This window comes from Tachypleus tridentatus, chromosome 6, assembly GCF_004210375.1.
Source record: "Tachypleus tridentatus isolate NWPU-2018 chromosome 6, ASM421037v1, whole genome shotgun sequence".
In the NCBI taxonomy this organism is placed as follows: Eukaryota; Metazoa; Arthropoda; class Merostomata; order Xiphosura; family Limulidae; genus Tachypleus; species Tachypleus tridentatus.
Window position 1 is genome coordinate 164000393 of NC_134830.1, and position 22058 is coordinate 164022450.

Below are 22058 nucleotides of genomic sequence, written 5' to 3' on the forward strand. Positions count from 1 at the left end.
TACATTATACATGATCAGGTCACTTTCACAAGCGTGTCAAAGTTAACACACTGCACCTGTTGTAACAACAGGAAATGACATCAGTGTAACTAGACGCTTTCAAACATGACATGTCAGTCAAGCTTGCGTTTTTAGTTGTTGTGTTTTAACCATATATAAAAAAAATATATACAAAGACGAAGAATATTTTGGGATTTCGATTTTCAAATTACCTTTTATACACTTTGAGGACAAAAGTGTAGTTAAGTTTACATTCTTAAGAAGGAAGGATAACGATCAGTTGAGAAACAAGGAAACGATCTGACCTGTTTTGTAAACTAAACTTGATACACAATTTATCGTTTTGTGTTCGACATTTCTTTGTTGTGCCTCTCCACTTCACAACTTGCTAGTCATCTAACTTAATATAGTAGAAGAAATCTGTTCTTTCAGGACTGCAAACGTAAGCCCTGATGTAAAATACAGCGAATCATCTCGTCACAAGCTGACATGGCATAAAATCTACTCAGGAAAGTGTTTAAAGAAAACAGGTCATAGCCCATTCATATGCTTATTATTAGGCTACAAACAAAAAGTAAACATTCGTCCCATAAATCTCATACAGAGGGTTCAAGTTTGAGAGATATCTTTATTTATACATAAGTGTTTCTATACGAAAGAATGCAGCTTACTTGAGGCAAAAGTAAAAAAAAAGAAATCCTATGTTATTTATTTTGAACTATTTCTAGGCAGAAACGATCACTTTTAAATAGATAATAGATATGACCTGTAATTTCGCTAAAAAAGACAGGTTAGGAAAAAGTAGATCAGTTATTTTATGTAATTTATAAAGTTTACCCTAATCTGAAGGAAACCAATTGGCAAATGAACCCTTTTATTCCTTCACTGAACGAAATGTTGCCCTGATAAACAAATGATACAAAGAAATTTCTGTTCAAATTCATATTATAAATAATTACATTAAACCTAGGTTTGCTCTGTAATCCTTTGTTGTGATATTGTACTGAAAAATACCTGAGACAAAGAATAGGGACAAGTATCTTCTTCTAGCCTAATTAGGCTTAAGCCTGTTCTGCATCTTTTACATGTGAATTTTTTCAAGTATTTAACGCGAAGAAAAAAATTTAGGTAAATTCATATTGCTTATTTAAACCTAATAAGGTTGTGCAACTGATTGTCTTCCTTAGTAGTTGGAATACACACACAAACATCTTGAGTAAGGAGAATTCGATACAATATCCGCAAGTTAAGCCTAATTCTGTCATTTTGGTCGTTCAGGAACCTGAGGCGTTATTAGAAAAAGAAATCTTACTCAGCCACTAGTCCATGGCGGGCCAATTCTATTTCACTGAGCGTGTAGTTTGGTGCCATAAAAATGTTTTAGGCCCGGCATGGCCAGGTGGGTTAAGGCGTGCGACTCGTAATTGAGGGTCGCGGGTTCGAATCCCCGTCACACCAAACATGCTCGCTCTTTCAGCAGTGGGAGCATTATAATATGACAGTCAATCCCACTATTCGTTGGTAAAAGAGTAGCCCAAGAGTTGGCGGTGGGTAGTGATGACAAGCTGCCTTCCCTCTAATCTTACACTGCTAAATTAGGAACGGCTAGCGCAGATAGCCCTCATGTAGCTTTGCGCGAATTTCAAAAATAAAAACAAACAAACAAATTACACAATTTTCTCTTCTCTGATCGCTTGCGCCCCATACCAAGAGATAATTCGCGACCCCTTACGGGAAAATGCGGCTACAAAACGTGTAATGCAAAACGCACAATGCTCACAGTTTACAGTTTTCAAGAAACTATATATACCGTAAAACTGACCGTGGTTTTTGTGGTAGTATCGGGTCGTAAGATCCAAGGTTCGAGATGCTACGCACCGTTGAACACGCTCCACAGTTGCAGTTCAGGGTGCTATATTTTTACAGTTCCGCTTTTCTTTTAAAATTAGCCGCTTATGAGGCAGTATGTGTGTGCTACTGACTAGTTATAATTCCACCAGATGGCATATATCTTAATATTTGTTCTTTCTCTATTTCCAAGTATGTGCTCAAGAAATAATGCTTAAAAAGGTCGATTGCAACATTTCTTGAGAAATTCGAGTAACTTCGCATCAGATTTCGCCCTGAATTCAGTATGGAGAGTGATTCAATTACATTCCAATAAACATGAACCTTGAGATGACCCTATAACCAGTAATTTGTCTGGTTGTGATCTGCTTTCTCTTGTATAATCGTGTAGACAGTCCTTGTAACCAGTATCCAAGTGATTTCAGCTTCTGCTTTCTTTGTTTGTTTAATTTCGTTCAAAGCTACGCGAGGGCTATCTGCGCCAGCCATCCCTAAATTAGCAGTGTAAGTTTGTTTATTTTTTGGAATTTCGCACAAAGCTACTCGAGGGCTATCTGTGCTAGCCGTCCCTAATTTAGCAGTGTAAGACTAGAAGGAAGGCAGCTAGTCATCACCACCCACCGCCAACTCTTGGGCTACTCTTTTACTAACAAAAAGTGGGATTGACCGTCACATTATAACGCCTCCACGGCTGGGAGGGCGAGCATGTTTGGCGCGACGCGGGCGTGCAGTGTAAGACTAGAGGGAAGGCAGCTAGTGATTATTACCCACCGCCAACACCTGGGTTACTCTTTTACGAACGATTACTAGGATAGACCAAAACATTATAACGCCTCCAAAGCTGAAAGGGCGAGGATGTTTGGTGTGACGGGGATTCGAACTCGTGACTCTCCGATTACGAATGGAGTGCTTCCTAACCACCTGGCCATGCCAGTTCCTTCAGCATTTAGGAGTCTTTAATGGGTAACAAAACAAACTTTATTACCAATAACAAATATACATCGTTTCTTTTCAGCAAGATTTTGTTACATCATCAGGTACCTCTGTACTTTGCACAGTTGTTACCTGAAATAAAGTTTCGTTTATTACCCATTCTCGTCGTCTTCAAACTTTACAATTTAAAAGCGAGTTCTTCGTCATAAAGTTGTATGTTTCAATTTTTTTCAGCAATTATTATTATTTGATTATTTATTCATTATTATTTATTCCCGATTTTGGCTACAATGATGCTCCCTGGTGGCAAAAATTTTCTTTTTGTATCGGATCACCTTTCTATGACACTGTAAAATGTACAAAAAACTTTATGGTCTTCCTGTACATTGTATATTTAACCGGAAAAAAATTCCACGAATTTCTCAATCTTATTAAGCTGAGTCATTTCGTGCTTTAACGCAGTCTATGTAATCAAACAGACATGTGCGCCCCCTGCACTCCATCCTTAGACAATAGTTTTTCTCTCTTTCACTGTGAGCACACAGAGACGAGTTTCCACCTGATTTCCGTTAAATATACGGTATATATTTTAAATGTTTTGTTCTATTAACAATTTTCCAAAATTCTTAGGATATTTAAATTCTCGATTGTTATAAACTTCAGGAAAATAGACCACATCATTTTCTACACGTCAAGATAACCAAGTGAAATTATAAATTTTCTAGTCCTCTATTTCGTAAAAACACTTTCATTGGTCTCCGAACTATAAACACAGTAACATTATTTCAATTACATACACGGGTAATACAGCCATGTATGAACAGAACTTGTAATATCTGCTTCAGTTTCTTTAACTAAAAGACTGTCTAAAGCGCATCAGACCTTGTTGTAGAATGGTTTAACTTTTAATAAAGAGATGGATCTGTTAACGTCATAAATCAACAACAGAACTTGTAATATCTGCTCCAGTTAAACCCTTCTACACCAAGGTCTGATGCGCTTTAGACACTCAGTCTTTGAGTCAAAAAAACTGAAATAAGGAGACAGGGTGGACTACAGAGGCGTGTCCTTATTTCCGGGATTCAGTTTATAACAAAATAAAAAAAAAACATTTAATAAAGAGATGGATCTGTTAAAGTCATAAATCAACAATGTACTGCCAAAAACATTAGCCTCTCAACAGTGTTCGGTTATAAGGTTAAGGAGCTTTTAGGGAGAGGGTATAACCCGACTGTGTTTATTTTATACAAACCAATAAGTGTTAAAAGCGTTCACTTCAGGCAGATACCATATTTAGTCACTGTACAGTGACAAGTGAGCTCTGCACAGAACTTGCGAAAACCGCGGAGAAAAGGTATTGATAGAGCTGAGGAACCAGATCTTGAATTGCGCAACATAAGCGGCCATTACCACATACTGTGTGTGAGATTGGACTGTATTGTGAATTGTACTCCCTCATAGCCTAAAAACCAATGAAAATTTAAATACGATAGTGGGCAATTTAGAATCCGGATGTCAAAAGGAGTTCAAATTTCTGTTTATCATTTTAAAAATGAAAAACCAAAAATTTTTGTTTGTGAATCAATCCAACAAACATGTCTCTCTAACTCGCAAAATGTGTGGTAAAAAAAAATGGCTTCCCAAATCTCTGGCCCAGCACGGCAAGGTGGTTAGAGTACTTGATTCGAAATCTGAGGGTCGCGGGTTCGAATTCCCGTCGCACCAAACATGCTCACCCTTTCAGCCGTGAGGGCATTATAATGTAACAGTCAATCCCACAATTCGTTGGTAAAAGAGTAGCCCAAATGTTGGCGATGGGTAGTGATGACTAGCTGTCTTCCCTCTAGTCTTACACTGCTAAATTAGGGACGGATAGTGCAGCTAGCCCTCATGTAGCTTTGTGCGAAATTCAAAACAGACCAAACCAAACACAAATATCTAAGTAATCCCACACACAATGTCTTTTCTAACGATTTTCAACCTCATAACAAACCATACATTTTTCCAGATTTTAATCTCGTTACCCGTCTACTATTTACGAGGTTTCAAAGTTCACAGAGAAAAAAAAAGTAGTAAATTTCTATATTGATTAAACCTACGCGCTATATTCAACCCACATTTATCCCGGTACAAGAATCGACATTCCTTTGCATGTGGCTCTTATAACAGTACAAATACTCTAAGGCTACATTACATACATTGATAAAACTAAATGTATTTAGAAAATAAAGTCTATGATGACGTAATCTTCACCAAGATAAAAACCTTGTCGTTCAGGAAAATCAAGCATATGGTTGCTTAGTTATCATGCACAGTTACACAATGGGCTATCTGTGCTTTGTCCATCATGAGTATCGAAACCCGGATTTTAGTGGGGTGAGTCCTCAAGACTTACCGCCGAGTCACTGGGAGAAGCACTTACCACATGTACAAATCAAAGGCCACAACATATCATTTAACAACTTCAACATTTTTCAATACTTTAGAGACCTTGACTTTCTCATTAAACAAATTCAGTCATCTATAATTACAAAAGGTCATGCTGATCTAATTGATCAGATATCATTTCATCTAAGCTGTTTTAATTCATCCAAAAACAACCGACATACGCCCTAAATTGGGACTAATGTATTTGTGGTTTATCTTTCTGTTTCTACGTTAAATGTACAAACGTTTTATCCAGTGGTTTATCCTTCTGTTCATTTCTTCACAGTTGCCGAGAGTTTCAATTTTCAAATGTTATTAAAATTTACATAATTCGTCCTGTGACATCAAACGTGCTCGCCCTTTTAGCCGTGGGGGCGTTATAATGTTACGTTCAATCTCACTATTCGTTGGTAAAAGAGTAGCCCAAGAGTTGGCGGTGAGTAGTGATGACACTGTTAAATTAAAGACGACTAGCGCAGATATTCCTCGTGTAGCTTTGCGCGAAATTCAAAACAAACAAACAAACAAACAAAATTTGTACTGATTATATATTGATTATTTTGCTTGTTTGTAGTTACGCACAAAGATACACAATGGGTTATCCGTGCCCAACACAGTTCAGTTTGAATTTCGCGAAAAGCTACTCGCTTTTAGAAGTTATAGACTAGAGGAAAGACAGCTGGTCATCACCACCCACCGTCAACTCTTGGAGCACTCTTTCACCTTCATGGTTGAAAGAACGAGCATGTAGGAGGCTTGACATAGATTCGAACCCGCTAATCTGAGATTGCGAGTCGAGTGCCTTAACCACCTGGCCATGCCGGGCCTAAACCAGATCTGGGCATCGAAACCTATTTATTTCCATTAGTTAAGAAACTAATTTAAAACCAACTAGGCTTTAACTGTATTTATTTTCAATATTAAATTATATATTTATATGTTTTTAGTGGCCAAGTGATAAACATTCGTCAAATAGCGTAGTAACCGCTTGACTTCTATAAATATGATCAGTCATGTGTGTGCGTGTTAGAATTTGTCACTTAAGGTTTGGTTTTGAATTTCTCGTCTTTAATTTAGCAGTGTAAGACTAGAGGGAAGGCAGTTAGTCATCACCACCCACCGCCAACTCTGAGGCTACTCTTTTAACAACGAAAAGTGGAATTGACCTTCACATTATAACGCCCCCACGGCTGAAAGGGCGAGCATGTTTCATGTGACGGGGAATCGAACCCGCGCCCCTCGGATTACGAGTCGAGTGCCTTAACCACATGGCAATGCCGGACCTTATCACTTAAGAGTTCGTTTGTTGATAAACGCAAAACTACACAATGAGCTATCTGTACTGTGATAGCCACGGGTATTAAAACCCGGTTTTTAACAGTGTGAGCCTTCCCATCTACCGCTAAGCCACTGACGGGACCAGGGGTAGCTGCCTCGACTACCGTAATTTTATGCATGGTAACTGAAAGCTGTCCAATGGTGTACGTGAGCTATTTAGTTTTAGGGGTTTTGCAACAAAGGTGTTTTGTAATTCCCCCCTTCCTGAAACAGGACACATTTAAATACCTGAATATTTAATCACTTAAACGAGTACAAAACATGATATGCAATTGGCATCTAATGCCCTTAAAAATTTAGTAACGAAAATAAATGGAACATTATCTAATACTGGCCGTTATATAATTTGTGCTTTCTTAATTAACAAACACCGTCAGTTGTTGTTGTTTCGCAAACATGCTTGCTCTTTCAGCTGTTGGGGCGTTATAATGTAACAGTCAATCCCACTATTCGTTGGTAAAAGAGTAGCCCAAAAGTTGACGGTGGGTGACGATGACTAGTTGCTTTCCTTCTAGTCTTACACTGCTAACTTAGGGACGGCTAGCGCAGATAGCCCTCGAGTAGCTTTGTGCGAAATTCAAAACAAACAAACAAACAGAGTAAAAGTGTGTAAAAGCTAGTAATTTGAATATTCATGAAAAGGAAGATGGGAAACTGTGATGACTCGAAAAGCGCCCCCTCAGTAGCACAGCGGCATGTCTGCAAACTTTAAACGCTAGTAGAAACCTGGTTTTGACACACGTGGTAAGCAGAGCACAGACAGCTCATTGTGTAGATTTGTGCTAAATTACAAACCAATTAATGAACTACTCGAAATGTTGAGATGAATCACTTATCATCATCAAACGTTGTTTGCTATCCACATAAAAACGTCATCTGACAAGTGTGTGTGTTTCCTTATAGCAAAGCCATATTGAGCTATCTGCTGTGTGCACCGAAGGGAATCGAACCTCTTATTTTAGCATTATAAATCCTAATACTTACAGCGTTCCCAGCGGAGGACCACCTGACAAGTTGAATAAACGATTGTTTGTAATCGTGCAGGAGTAGACAACTAACAGCTTAGAATAGATCTGTAATTTTTTTCCAGTAAACTGGTTGATGTTCCCCATAATTCATTGGTCAAGAAAAGATAGTTAATTTATTTTTATACCTCAGCTGTAAAGTGTAAGTAAAATGTATCTAATCAAGATAATTGAAAAGACTATTAACGTGCTCTTTAGAGCGAAAGAGCAAAATTATCGTGAACATATCTTTTATATGAAACAGGTATGAACTTACGCAGGCATCCTAAGCCAGATGGTATCGTCAAGACAGACAGATACTGGTGAGTGTTGGAGTCACTTTGAAAAAGTCGTGAGGATTAATTTGGTTTGGATTTTGCGAAAAGCTACACGAGCGCTATCTATACTAGCCCTCTCTAATGCAGCAGTGTAAGACCAGAGGGAAGGCAGCTAGTCATCACCACCCACCGCCAACGTTTGGGCCACTCTTTTACTAATAAGGAACTTATAGTGGGATTGACCATTGAATTATAGCGCCCTCACGGCTTAAAGGGCGAACATGTTTGGTGTGACAGGATTTCGAACTCGCGACCTTCATATTGCGAGTCAAGCGCCCTAACCACCTGGCAATGGTGTGGTGAGGATCCCCAAAAATTGAGATCGAGAATTTAAAGGGAAGTTTTGAGACATGACTGAACTAATTTCCTTGAAAATGAATATTAAGATGTAGAGATACGTTGAAAACAAAATTTACATTTAGATCATGGATAATTAAATTATAATTGTCTGCACGAATTTATTAGAAAAAACTGGCAATAATATTTAAATAGGTGTTCAAAGTAAGTGTATATATCTACTGATGTTTGAGTATATAGTTCACGAGGACGTCGACACACTCAACAGAGATGTACTGGGTACTATTACAGTCTCCAAAATTTCAAAGCTCTGAACCAACAATGACAACACTAAGACCAAAGTCTGATGGTAACACTATGAAACAAAATTTTTACTTTTTCTCGTTCCTGGGCAGAAAGTGTTATTTCCCAATTACTTATGCCGAAAGTAAATGAAAAAACCTAATTTTTATCTTCAAATACTGCTTTTGTGACCTGGGAGCATATAAAGAAAACATGATGGGAGACTATATATGGGGGTTGATATGTGAAAGTGATTTACATTACAGTCGCAAATCTCGATAAACTACTCGCTTCTAAACATTTTTGTGTAACTTTAGTATAAATACATGTAAATCTTGATTCATATGTTGTTTTATTCAGACCTTATGTAAATGAAAATGTGCAAATTTGTCTGTTTTTATATAGCGTTATATAGCGACGATCAATCCCAATATTCATTGGTAAAAGAATAGCCCAAGCGTTGGAGGTGGGTGGTGATGACTAGCTGCCTTCCCTCTAGTTTTACACTGCAAAATTAGAGACGGCTAGCGCAGATAACCCTCGTGTAGCTTTGCGCGAAATTCAAACCAAACCAAACCCTTTAGTCTTTTAATACTAATTTACGGGCGGCTAGTGCAGATAACCCTCGTATAGCTTTGCGTCAAATCACAAAACAAACCATATTTCACGCGCGAATAAACATTAAAAACAGGTACTCACAGAATTTTGGTAGCAAGAGTGTACGACACAGTCCTTTGTTTTCTTTTTTCTTGTTTGTCTGTGTGTGTACTAACACAATACTTACTGGAAGTTGGGGCTTAACTAACACAAAAGCTGAATTACAAATAATCAAATTTAGTTCAAACGGATAGAGTTCCCTAATACTTTCTAACTCATGACCTACTTTAGTAGCTCAAGTTTCTAAGATAAGTGTCTGAACGGGGAATAATTGGAGGGTTTATATTCTGATATATTTTGGGACATTCTAGTAGATATTTTGATATTTTGTTTAAAGAATTTTAGGATGGTTATTTTATAAAAGATTTGAAACTTACACAAACGCTTTACATTGCCATATTCTGCTTCAAATTCAATTACGTAATATGACCCACCACAGTTGAAAATCGGAACCGTAAGGATACATGATGGGTCATAGTCCAACCATCAGGATGTTACTGCACGTTACAATTTAATAGCATGATGGCATCAGGGTTCGACCATCGAGAAAGTACTGTATATATTTAGTTTGGTAACATTATGACATAAGGGTTCTACCATCAAGGAGGAATCTCACATCACAGTTTGGTAACATGATGGATGATAGTCCAACTATTAGGAAGGCATCTTACATTATGTTTCAACCTGAAGATGGTGCTCACTTGACAAGACAAATACTTTTATGCTCCTATCAGCAAAATGTACTTTGCACAACAGAATAATACCATCATTTTCTGAATTAATTCTTCGGTATTAACTTAAGCCTAACCCACTCAAGCAGCACAACGTTCGAAAATGCAAAATATTCCATTATAATCTCGTTCGTTTAGCAGCCCATGAAAGACGCTTCTCTCCAATGTTGGGACTAGCCTTGTGGAATTATACTAGGTCAAATAAACAAAACCCTTCGAATTAAAATCTGAAATAATGCCCACAAGCAACGATGACCATTCACGCGGAACAAAATGATTGAACGAGCGCTAGTGTTTTACATAAATATTGAGCAACTTCTGGAAACTAATCAGCTTCCGTGATACTGCCGTTAACATATATCCGGTGGTTTAAATAACGAAATATAATTTAATAAACACACAAGTCGATATTGAAGACCGAGGTATCAATTATTAATAAGATATTTTGAATATATAGTTCGGGGAGGGTGTGTGAATAAATCAAGGTTAGACATTCGCCATAAGAGCCAGTAATTAACGACATTGTGTTTTTTTCTTGCAAAAAATACTTTTATTGTTCTCATTGCTATAGGAGTACTGTTCCACCATAGTATTTTTTATAAAGGGGAGGGTGCTGCTATTTGTAAACATATTACATACAAACATATAACTCGTGCCTTTCGCTTTACTATATTTTGTGCAATTAATTCAATAAACCTCATATCTTTCCTTGAACATGACCAAGCGGTTATGGAGTTCGACTAGCAATCTGAGGGTCACGGGTTCGAATCCTTATCACATCAAAAGTGCTCGCCCTTTCAGCCGTGAGGGCGTTATGAAGTTACGGTCAATCCCAAGAGTTAGCGGTGGATGGTGATGACTAGCTGCCTTCCCTCTAGTCTTACACTGCTAAATTAGGGACGGTTAGCACATATAGCCCTCGTGTAGCTTTGTGCAAAATTCAAAAAACAAACAAATTTAGCTTTTCACTTACGTTTTGAACTACCGTTCCTTCTATGGCAGACACATGCACAGGTTTTACATGAAAACAAATGATACAAAGAAATTCCTGTTCAAGTTCATATTATAATAATTAAATAAAGCCTAGGTTTATTCTGTAATCCTTTGTTGCGATATTGTACTGAAAAATATCTGAGACAAAGAATAGGGACAAGTATCTTCTTCTAGCCTAATTAGGCTTAAGTCTGTTCTGCATCTTTTACATCTGAATTTAGTATTTACCTCGAAGAAACAATTTAGGTAAATTCATATTGATTATTTAAACCTAATAAGGTTGTGAAACTGATTGTCTTCCTTAGTATTTGGAATACACACACACACAAACATCTTGAGTAAGGAGAATTCGATACAATATCGGCAAGTTAAACCTAATTCTGTCATTTTGGTCTTTCAAGAACCTAAGGCGTTATTAAAAAAGAAATACCTATGTAATTTATTTTAAACTATTTCTGTGCACAATCAATCAATTTCAAATAAATAAAATATCTGGCCTGTAATTGCACTAAAAAGTCATATGAGGGAGGAGCAGTTTATATTATATTATTACACAAATTAGTTATGTTGGTTGTAAGTTATTATCGTATAGCATTGTATGTAGCTTCATGTTCAGTTTACATCACATAAGCAAAACAGATAACAAGAAAAGAATGAATAAATTCGGATCTCAATAACATTGTGACTTTACCTGTCACAAGAAAGCTGGCAAACGTCCAATTATATGTTTGTTTTTGAATTTCGCGCAAGCTACACAAGGGCTATCTGTGCTAGTCGTCCCTAATTTTGCAGTATAAGACTAGAGGGAAGGCAGCTAGTCATCACCACCCACCGCCAAATCTTGGACTACTCTTTTACAAACGTAAATGGCCAGGTGGTTAAGGCACTCGACTCGTAATCTGAGGGTCTCAGGTTCGAATCCCCGTCACACCAAACATGCTCGCCCTTTCAGCTGTGGGGGCATTAAAATGTGACGGTCAATCCCACTATTCGTTGGTAAAAGAGTAGCCCAAGAGTTGGTGGTGGGTGGTGATGACTAGCTGCCTTTCCTCTAGTCTTACACTGCTAAATTAAGGACTGCTAACGCAGATAGTCCTAATGTAGCTTTGCGAGAAATTCAAAACAAACCAGTCTGGTGGATGATGTAACTTACGGTGTGGTGGGAGATTTCTTTTTGTGTGGAAGACATGTGTTTTGGTTTTATTAAAGTGCTGTTTGTTTTGGATAATAAACGACATTAAATTCAGCAGGGAATCTCTTCTATTTTAACGAATAATTAATGTTTTGACTCTTGAGAATCACCGACATTTCAAGTTATCAGAAAACCATTATTTTATGTTCTCAAAATTCATAAACAGTGTATAAGTTGGAGATAAAACTAAAATAATGACTTACATTTCGATCTTTGAAAAAAAATGCCATAAGATTTAAGTGGTTAAGATAAGGAAACAGCAAAACCGTGTAATTTGTAAATGAATTTCAGTACTGACATTTTGTGTCATGAGAATGCTATTGCGTAGATGAACACCGTGTATCAGTGTTTGTGTATTGTTCAGGATATTGTTTTGTTTTTTTTTATACGTATTAGTAACCATGGTAACGCTATCAAGGTTCATAAATGAAATAATCAGCTTAGAAATCGCGTTACGCTTGGTTTCAGTTTATCTTACAAACCTGCAGAGGTGTCACGAGGAAGTAACTGGCCTGTCACGTGGGTGGTTTGGCTGCAGTTCGGATTATTTATCCTGAAGTTTTACAGAAATTCGTCGTGGTTGGCCAACCAAAAGAACATGCTTATAAACCGGAGTTCCGTCACATTCAAGTTCTAGCAAAATATAATTGTTTGTTTTTGAATTTCGCGCAAAGCTACATGACACAATACAAACCCCTATCCAAAATGCGCAACACAAAGAAATTTTGCGTGGGTTTCTTCAACTCGGTCAATTATTTTCTTCTCGCAGTTGATGTCCCTTTTCATCGGTACTGTTAACTCTCTTATTATTTGTTTTGGCTGTTTTGCGTCACTAAAGGAAAATGAACTCTGTTATTCAATGTCCAGCCGTATACGCCTATACATTTCCTAAGCTGTTCATCGACTATGATGTTATCTGTACTGTTATTTTTATTTGTTTCTTCCTTTGTTACCATGTGGTCTAGTAGCTAGGATACCTGGCTTTCACCTAGGAGGCCCCGAGTTCGATTCCCAGCATGGGAACTTCTCATTGGCCCGGCATGGCCAAGCGTGTTAAGGTGTGCGACTCCTAATCCGAGGGTCGCTGGTTCGCATCCCCGTCGCGCCAAACATGCTCGCCCTTTCAGCCGTGAGGGCATTATAATGTTACGATTAATCCTACTATTCGTTGATAAAATAGTAGCCCAAGAATTGGCGGTGGGGGTGGTGATGACTTAGCTGCCTTCACTCTTGTCTTACACTGCTAATTTAGGGACGGCTGGCGCAAACAGCCCTCGAGTAGCTTTGCGCGAAATTAAAAAAAACAATCGTTTGAGATTTTACAAAAATAAAACATATTAACATTAGGACTTTGGGGAAGATCCATAGCTTAGTATTTTACAATCCTAAACATTTTTATCCAGAATGGTTTTGTTAAAACCAACCGACGATCAGTGTGATAAGAAACTACAATAAAACTACAAAGAACCTTATCTCTATCTTTCTACAATACAGATTCGTTAACTTCCACCCGAAGGTCCGGAATGACAAGGTTGTTAAGGCACTCGACTCATAATCTGAGGGTCGCGGGTTCGAATCCCCGTCACATAAAACATGATTACCCTTTTAGCCGTGGGGACGTTATAATGTTACGGTCGATCTCACTATTCCTTGATAAAGAATAGCCATAGAGTTGACGGTGGGTGGTGATGACTAGCTGCCTTCCCTCTAGTCTTACACTGCTAAGTTAGGAACGACTAGTGCAGATAGCCCTCATGTAGCTTTGCGCGAAATTAAAAAAAAAAGTTCCATCATGGCAAAATGTCAACTACACTGATGTCAGGTTTTAAATCAATGTTGTTTACACCCTTTGCTCAGTACTTTGCGACTATAGAGTCGCTTCAAACTCTGTTGTTCCCCTATTGTTGGATCCATAAATTAAAACACTGCTTTTAATACTTAGAATAATAAAACCGGCAGGAGTTACGGCCCCCATTTAGGTAAACTCGGTTACCTTCAGCTCTCAGCCTTAGAGAAATAGGTGAAGACCTTTTAACAATAATTCATCACTTGAAACATTCCTTTTTATTTCTCTATAAGTAGCCTTGGAGACAAGCTCGAGATTAGAAAAATGGCAAATGTATAAGATTATAACATCAAAGTCAGTAGAGAAGTCGTATAAATTTAACATGGGCGAGTGACCCTGACTAATTAATATAGATAAGCACTTTTATGGATTTGTGCGTCTATATAAGAGTGGGAGTTACAAAGAAGACATTGACAACAGTGTTTCACCACAACCAATGGCAAACAAAAAAAAATTGCTGTATGAAACCATTAAAACTTACCCGTAACTAGTGCTTTATTACATTCAGAGTTGTTCTATTAAAACTTACCCGTAACTAGTGCTTTATTACATTCGGAGTTCTATTAAAACTTACCCGTAACTAGTGCTTTATTACATTCGGAGTTGTGTTATTAAAACTTACCCGTAACTAGTGCTTTATTACATTCGGAGTTGTTCTTCTCTTTGGCCATGACGTCAGACAGCGCGTGGTTTCAAATACACAGAAGTAATAACAATTGAAGTAATATTGGACATGATCACGAACCTTTGCTCGTGAAGCTCATCCGCACTCTTAGGTTTCATTACAATCGCATTAATACCTTCACACACACATTTAGGAGATCCCAGCTCTGCTTTCGTCACGCCGCAACGGTGACAGTGGAAATTTCCGAAATTGCAACACTGACAACGCAAAAGCTAGTTCTGCCTTTCAAATCGAAACTAAGTTGTTATTATGAGTTATTTGCAAAGGAATGTTTTGGAATCACAATCCAAGCCACTTGCTTACTACGTAGGACTAGAAATAGGCATTTGTTGAAGTTGAAACTCGAAACGGTGACGTTCGATCCTTCTGGCGACTAGTGCTCCACCAATATTTCAACGTGTGTAGTTATTTTATTTCATGTATAAAACGTTGTCTAACTAATAAATATTCGGACTCCCTTCCATTCTCGTCACGAAGACGGAAACATGAACTTACGTGCAGCTTAAACAGCGCACACTCTTGGTCAGACCACTAGGTACTGCACCTCATCAGCCACGGGACGACACATACACATGTGAACTAAGTTAACCATGACGTAGTGAGTATGTCTAACCACTCGTATGTGAATACGTGAAATTAAATTACCATATCTTCACATCTTCCGCTTTCATCATTCCTTATCTTTATATATTTGGGTAAAGGTACACTGGGTAATTGCTTGGGGCTACGCACATGAAAGGGACCCCGATGCTATGCCCTTTCATTTTCTTCTGACTTTTCTAGTCATTATGTGGCCCCATTTAATGAATTCTGTCCGGTGCTCCAGGACAAGTGAGATCGGAACTGGTTTCATGGCATTTTTCGAATTCAAATTCATTTGAATAATTTTGTCCCAAGACCAATAACGGCTGCTCCTTGGGCCTCTAATATATCCCACAATTCATATATAGGATACATCCTTATAGTTTCAACTCAAGTTATGCTCGCAATACGTTTTTTTCATTTTAATTTAGTTTTAAATTCAGCCTGTTTCTTTCCTTTAATGAGAAGGCTCGAGCATGGCCAAGTGGTTAAGGCACTTAACTCATAATCCGAGGATCGCAGGTTCGAATCTCCGTCACACCAAACACGCCCGCCCTTTCAGCCGTGGAGGCGTTATAATGTTACGGTCAGCCCCACTGTTCGTTGGTAAAAGAGTAGCCCAATAGTTGGCGGTGGGTGGTGATGACTAGCCGCCTTCACTCTAGTTTTACATTGATAAATTAGGGACGGCTAGCACAGATAGCCCTCGTGTAGCTTTGCGCGAAATTCGAAACAAACCATTATGAAAACTTTCAAAATCATCTTCCGCATCACTGAATTCACAGAAAATAAATTCTGAAACTTCACTCTCATTTGTCCTCAAACAATATCATCTTTGGTGCCATTAAAGCAATTGCTCACATCAGATTTTTTAAATACCTTTATTACAGTTTCCACACTTTGGGGAAGAATAAAAGAAGGGAAGTTTAAAGGGTGATCTCGCTACTTTTCAGTCCTTGCTGTACAAGATACGGTATGGCTAGGGAGGCATAAAATTGTTGACCTTCGGTGTATAGGACGCAGGGGGGTTGGGACCCCTTTTCTTGAGAAAAAAAAAGTGCCACTTATATACCGACCAGGTGGGTTAAGGCGTTCGACTCATAATCTGAGGGTCGTGGGTTCGAATCTCCGTCGCACCCAACATGCTCACCCTTTCAGCCGTAGGGGCGTTATAATTTGACGGTCACTCCCACTATTCGTTGGTAAAAAAGTAACCCAAAAGTTGGCTGTGAGTGGTGATGACTAGCTGCCTTCCCTCTAGACTTACAATGCTAAATTAGGGACGGCTTGCGCAGATAGCCCTTGTGCAGTTTTGTGCGAAATTAATAAAAACAAACACAATTATATACCGAAAAATACGATATTTTTATTTCCTATAAATAAACACTGAAGCACTGTTATTGCCTACCTACTAATCAAAGCATGTTACAGAGATTTATCTGTATCTGTAACTAAGGGAAATCGAATCACATTAATTCGCATTTGAAGTTTGGTTTGTTTGTTCTACATGAACAATTTATCTAAGAATTTCGTGAAAAGCTACACGAGGGCTTAATCCCCGAATTAAAAGTTACAAGTCCGTAAACTTACAGCTGATCCACCTAGTGGCTCACGTTACAAATTCAGCTGCTAATTTGGGATGAAAGTACATTTAACTTGTATTACATTTCAATACCCTCTGCAACCAGTTATCAAACTACATTAATTCGCAAGATTACAGTTGGTTTGATTATTAAATAATTAGAATTACTAACACTAGGTGGTGCATAATTACAAATTCTTTACCTTATTTAGATAAAATCACGAATAAAAGATAAAACTATTACCGTATTAGTTTGTACAAATATAGTGAAAAATCATTGTATTTATTAGTTATTGATTTGAAATAAATTGAAGTTATTTTGAACTCTTTGCTGATACCATGATGTAAACCTTTTATTATTTCCTCAAGTTTTACGATAATCCACAAATTTACACACTGCGCTATCTGTAATTCTGCCCACTACAAATATCAGAACTCAGATTCTATCATTTAAGTCCACCGACATACTACTGTGCCACTAGAGGGTGCAACTTGTTATACCGTTCTTTTGTCGCACTTTTCATTATGAAGTCTTTTTAAAGCAATAAATGTATCTCAATTCTGTTTAATATGGTAATTTGTATTGATTTATTCTAATACTTTGAACGATATTTTCTGGTCGATTGGTTCAGGTCTTTAATTCGTTTATAATTATTTCAAGTGGATAGTCACTCATCTCGAAAGACGTTTCATCTCTGAAACACTTCTTTGGTATCGAATATGGTGCGAATCTGATGTAGTACAATTACCATCCCATGATGAAGAGATCAAATCTTTTCGTTACCGTCACGGGCCAAGTTTCATTTGATATCGTTTATAGTTTCACACGATTTTCAATAGACTGTGAATTGAGTTTTTCTATACATAGAAATGACATAGGAGTAAGCGCAATCGTTGTTTTCGATTCACGTGTAAACTTTATTTCTTGTTGTAGGTTGTTTTCATGTTGCAAGAATATGGAACACAGCGATAAGTCCGAGCGTTTATGACACTAAAATAAAATAATCTATTGTATAGCTTCGTGCTTAACAAACAACCAAGATTAAAAATAACTCGATGGTTTTATTTTGGCACTTCAGTATTTAATAATAAAGTGTGAAAACAACTCATCACTAGAACTGATAGAACCAAACGTCAGCAAGTGTTCATGGAGTAATTCTTGATGACGAGAAATGCACTTGAAATGAAAATGTATCTCAGAACGGCAGGTATGGGTATTAACACTTTTACTGACAAGAAGAGAACAAGATGACCTGGGAATGTCAAAACGTTGTTCCATACCAGCCACTCTGAGATACAAATGTTCATGGAGTTGTACGAATATTTCAGCTGATGTTTGTGAATAAATTCAAAACGTTTTTGTGATAGATGATAAAACGTGTTCGAAATCCTGTTTGTCTGTATTGCTTATAATTTTGGGCCAAATTACGAGGATTATCTGAGCTAGCTGTCCCTAATTTTCCAGCGATGGACTAGAAAGAAGGCAGCTAGCTAGCGAACACCATCTACAGCCAACCCTTGGGCTACTCTTTTACCAACGAATAGGTAGACTGAGCCATACAAAGCTCGATCGAAATTTTAGCATTCAATGGTCAAAAGTAGGAATTACGAGTTTTGTTTTATAAGCTGTTCATGTAACTTGGGAGTTCTGTGTAAAAGTAGTGTTCAAATCTCTCTTGTGTCTCTTTTGTTGTGTGTTTGACTTATATTTCTGTTTTTACAAACGTCTAAAGACTGGTATTGATTACCAATCATTGGAATTTTTCTTACTTTTTAAAAAGTTTCACGTTAAATCTGGACATTTCTCTGTTTACACCTTCATCTTGTTCCTCTAGTCTTTGTAGGTTTTCTTTACAGTAATGAACTTAGTGTTATTGTTAGTAATGTCAGAAGTGCAATCTGATCTATTCATAAGAATATTTTATCGCCTGTAGTTTTGAAAATAAAGTACATCATAAGATAAATTTGTTTTATTTGTTTACATTTTGTGCAAAGCTACACGAGGGCTATCTGCGCTAGCCATCCCTCATTTAGCAGTGTAAGACTAGAGGGAAAGCAGCTAATCATCACCACCCACCGCAAACTCTTGGGCTACTCTTTTAACAACGAATAGTGGGATTGATCGTCACATTATAACGCCCCCACGGATGAAAGGGCGAGCATGTTTGGTGTGACAAGGATTCGAACCCGCGACCCTCAAATTATGTGTCGAGCGCCCCAACCACCTGGCCATGCCGGCCCTTCATAGATACAATTTACAGACTCGCATCTTAATTCTAGATTTTGGATTCATGTTCAAACCTGAAAACTGGATACAAAATGTTTTTAAGTACAAGAAGAAAGTTTCATGTTTAAAAAGAAATCTAAATCTATACATGATTTTAAGTGGTCTAGATGCAAATCTGGATATATGGGATATACTACGAAATTGCTTGAAATGAAATAAAACAACGCGTAAATGTTGAGACAAATAACAAACGTAGGATATGTGATCGCATGCCAGGCGAATGTGACGTAGTCGAACCACACAGTTGAGATTCTCACTAGAAAAAGTGGTGAGAACAGCGTATACACATTATCGATCAAACTGAAACCATAACGTAATGATATGGATTCAGCTGTTAACGCTATTAGTGTTAGTGCAACGTAATAGTTTTATCAAATCAACTGAGATACCAAGAAAACTAGCTTTCTGATTCACTAGTTCTCGTAAATAAAGTAAAGTTAGAAAAAAAAATATTGAAAATAAATATAATAAATAAATATTGTTAATTATCACCAAATACTTTGATCTGTAAGTGATTTTGAATGAATTTGATAATAACTAAGAATCAACTGCTTAATCTGATTCACACCTCAACTGTTGTTGTACTTGAAAAATTAGTAACATAGGTCACTAATTATGTCTCTTGTTTCTCCACATAATTTGACGAGTTGAGTGTGTGCGCGCGTGTTTTCTAAAAGCAAAGCCACATCGGGCTATCTGCTGACCCTAGCGAGAGGAATCGAACCCCTGATTTTAGCGTTGTAAATCCGTAGACTTACCGCTGTACTAGCTTGATGAGTTGGGTGAAAAGCTTACTTGGAACTGGATATAGTGTGGTTGAAAAGTTGCAATAGATTATTTGCATGTATTCTGATGGTAACAAGTGAACGTGACTGTTAATGGCAACTTACTTTCCATGGGATCTTCAGTTAGTTTGTCAGGTTCTAACCGAGTTTCCGTTAACTTGCAGCTGCTATATACATCTTAACTACAGGTTAAGTTACGCCTTTTGCGATACCACAGTATAAGAGTTGAAGAAAAACACAAGATACTATTAAAATAATATGATGCACCTTAACTAAATACAAATTAATGAAAAGATTGAGGTCCTATCCTATGAAAGAGAAACGAGAGCCTGCACTTGGGTCTCGCACTTACATTGATCGATACAGTTATAAACTTGGACAAGACCTGGTTTTGGATCCAACTGTAAAAATTACGTTTGTTTGTTTTTTTCAGTTTTGTCTCTACGCCCGGCATGACTAGGTGGGTTAAGGCATTTGACTCGTAATCTGAGGGTCGCGAGTTCGAATCCCCATAGCAACAAACATGCTCGCCCTTTCAGCCATGGGGCGTTATAATGGTCCGGTCAATTCCACTATTCGTTTGTTAAAGAGCAACCCAAGAGTTTGCGGTGGGTGGTGATGATTAGCTGCCTTCCCTCTAGATTAACCCTGCTAAATTAGGGACGGCTAGCGCAGATAGCCCTCGTGTAGCTTTGTGTGAAATTCAAAAACCATACAAACCTTTTGTCCCTCAGTAAGTCAATGGTTAAGTAGTAGGCTAGAAACTTGGACAAGATCTGTTTGTTTTTCTTAGTTTTGTCCCTTAGTGAATCAGTTGTTAGGCAATAGGCTTACATCGCTATCTCGTGGAGTTTGGTTTCCCTCAATGGATAAAATACAGACAAAATAAAATCTTGAATTTTCATTAGGTTATAAAGAAATACCAATACAACAAAAATCACATTAAATGAATGCGTAATTTAAACAGTTAAGCAGATACGTAAAAATAAATTCATTTTGTAAGTCGGTTAATACAGAATATATAGCGAACTATATATATTTTGGAGCTGTTGCCACAATGAATTAGGTTTGTTATCAATCTCAACTTTGACGATAAAATTATTGATTTTTCACTTAAAAAGTAGCTATTAAAATCACATGGGTCGTTTAGTTCCGTGATGTTAATTGTAATTGATAGAGTCAAAATTGTTATTGTTGTAGGCTATATTTCATTGTTGTTGTTTTTTATTTAACTGTTTATTAGAGGGCGCTTGACGTTAAGATCAAGTGAGTTCGTGAAAGGCGGTCTAGCATACATAAAAATGTTCAGGACGGCGTCAAGAATCTTGTAATTTAGGCTAATATATACACGGGTGTACATTAATAATAAATATAAATTAATACAGTGATTGAGAGTTAACGCATTCAGTGTGGAAGATCAAGTTAGTTCTTTTATAAACTATTCAGTGAGCAAGTATGACTGTTCTAAGTCAACGAAATTTCTGTTAAACGCTATCAGCGTATTAGACCTAGAGTAGTTTCAGTTCATGCAGGAAAATTTGTTAACTTAGGCCTAAAACTTGCGTTAAAGTGAACGAGGCAAACGTTGTTGAAAAAAATAAATTCTATATCGTTACGTTGATTGGATATATACGTGTGTGTCATGATATACTTCCTGTATATAAAAACATAAAGCTCCAAATTATTTATATAGGGTGTACTGTGGTTTAATGGTCAGGTGTGGCCCAGTAATTTCTGTACCTGGTCTGGAAATACCAAATTTTATGGTTGTCGCATAAACGCGCTCCGTATTTTCGTGACCGCGGATATGCTATAACAGTGACTGACTTTATTGTCAAGACTGTGGCAGCCCACAAGAGTTATCGATGGGCGGTTTCGAATAGCTGCCCTCGTTATAATCGTCCCCCAAGTGAGCCAGCTGCATGTTTATGAAATTGCAATGCTAAAATCTGGTGTTCGATTCGTCGCTGTGTACAGAACTCAGAAATGTTTTGTAGCTTTGCACAATAAACAGTAATGCAACCTCCTTCTAGTCTAAGAGCTGAAAATTATCGACGAATGCGAACAGAGTCCTTGTGCAGCTTTGCGTGAAATCCCGACAAATACTGTACTTATAAGTTACCTAATACGATTGTTTTTTATAAATTGCGATCAGTTGGTAATCATAGGACCTACTACAATCAATCATTACAGTTTAAAGAACAAGTGACTCTACTGGAAAGATCGTTTCTGAGACAAAATACAAGTTCTT

At 37.5% G+C, this 22058-nt stretch overlaps 1 protein-coding gene across 3 annotated transcripts in view; it reads right to left on the reverse strand.

The window, feature by feature from the left end:
- Positions 1-22058, reverse strand: part of LOC143254335 (kazrin-like) — a 136255-nt gene that overhangs the window by 99785 nt on the left and 14412 nt on the right. The window contains exon 1 of one of the 3 annotated variants that reach the window (XM_076509358.1): positions 14509-15112. The exons of 1 other annotated variant lie outside the window; for it this stretch is intronic. In XM_076509358.1, coding sequence (XP_076365473.1) covers positions 14509-14557 — 49 coding nt within the window. In that variant the 5' untranslated portion in view covers positions 14558-15112. Of the gene's footprint in view, positions 1-1822; positions 1954-14508; positions 15113-22058 lie in introns of those variants that run through there. One more of the 3 variants, XM_076509367.1, reaches the window with a different exon arrangement.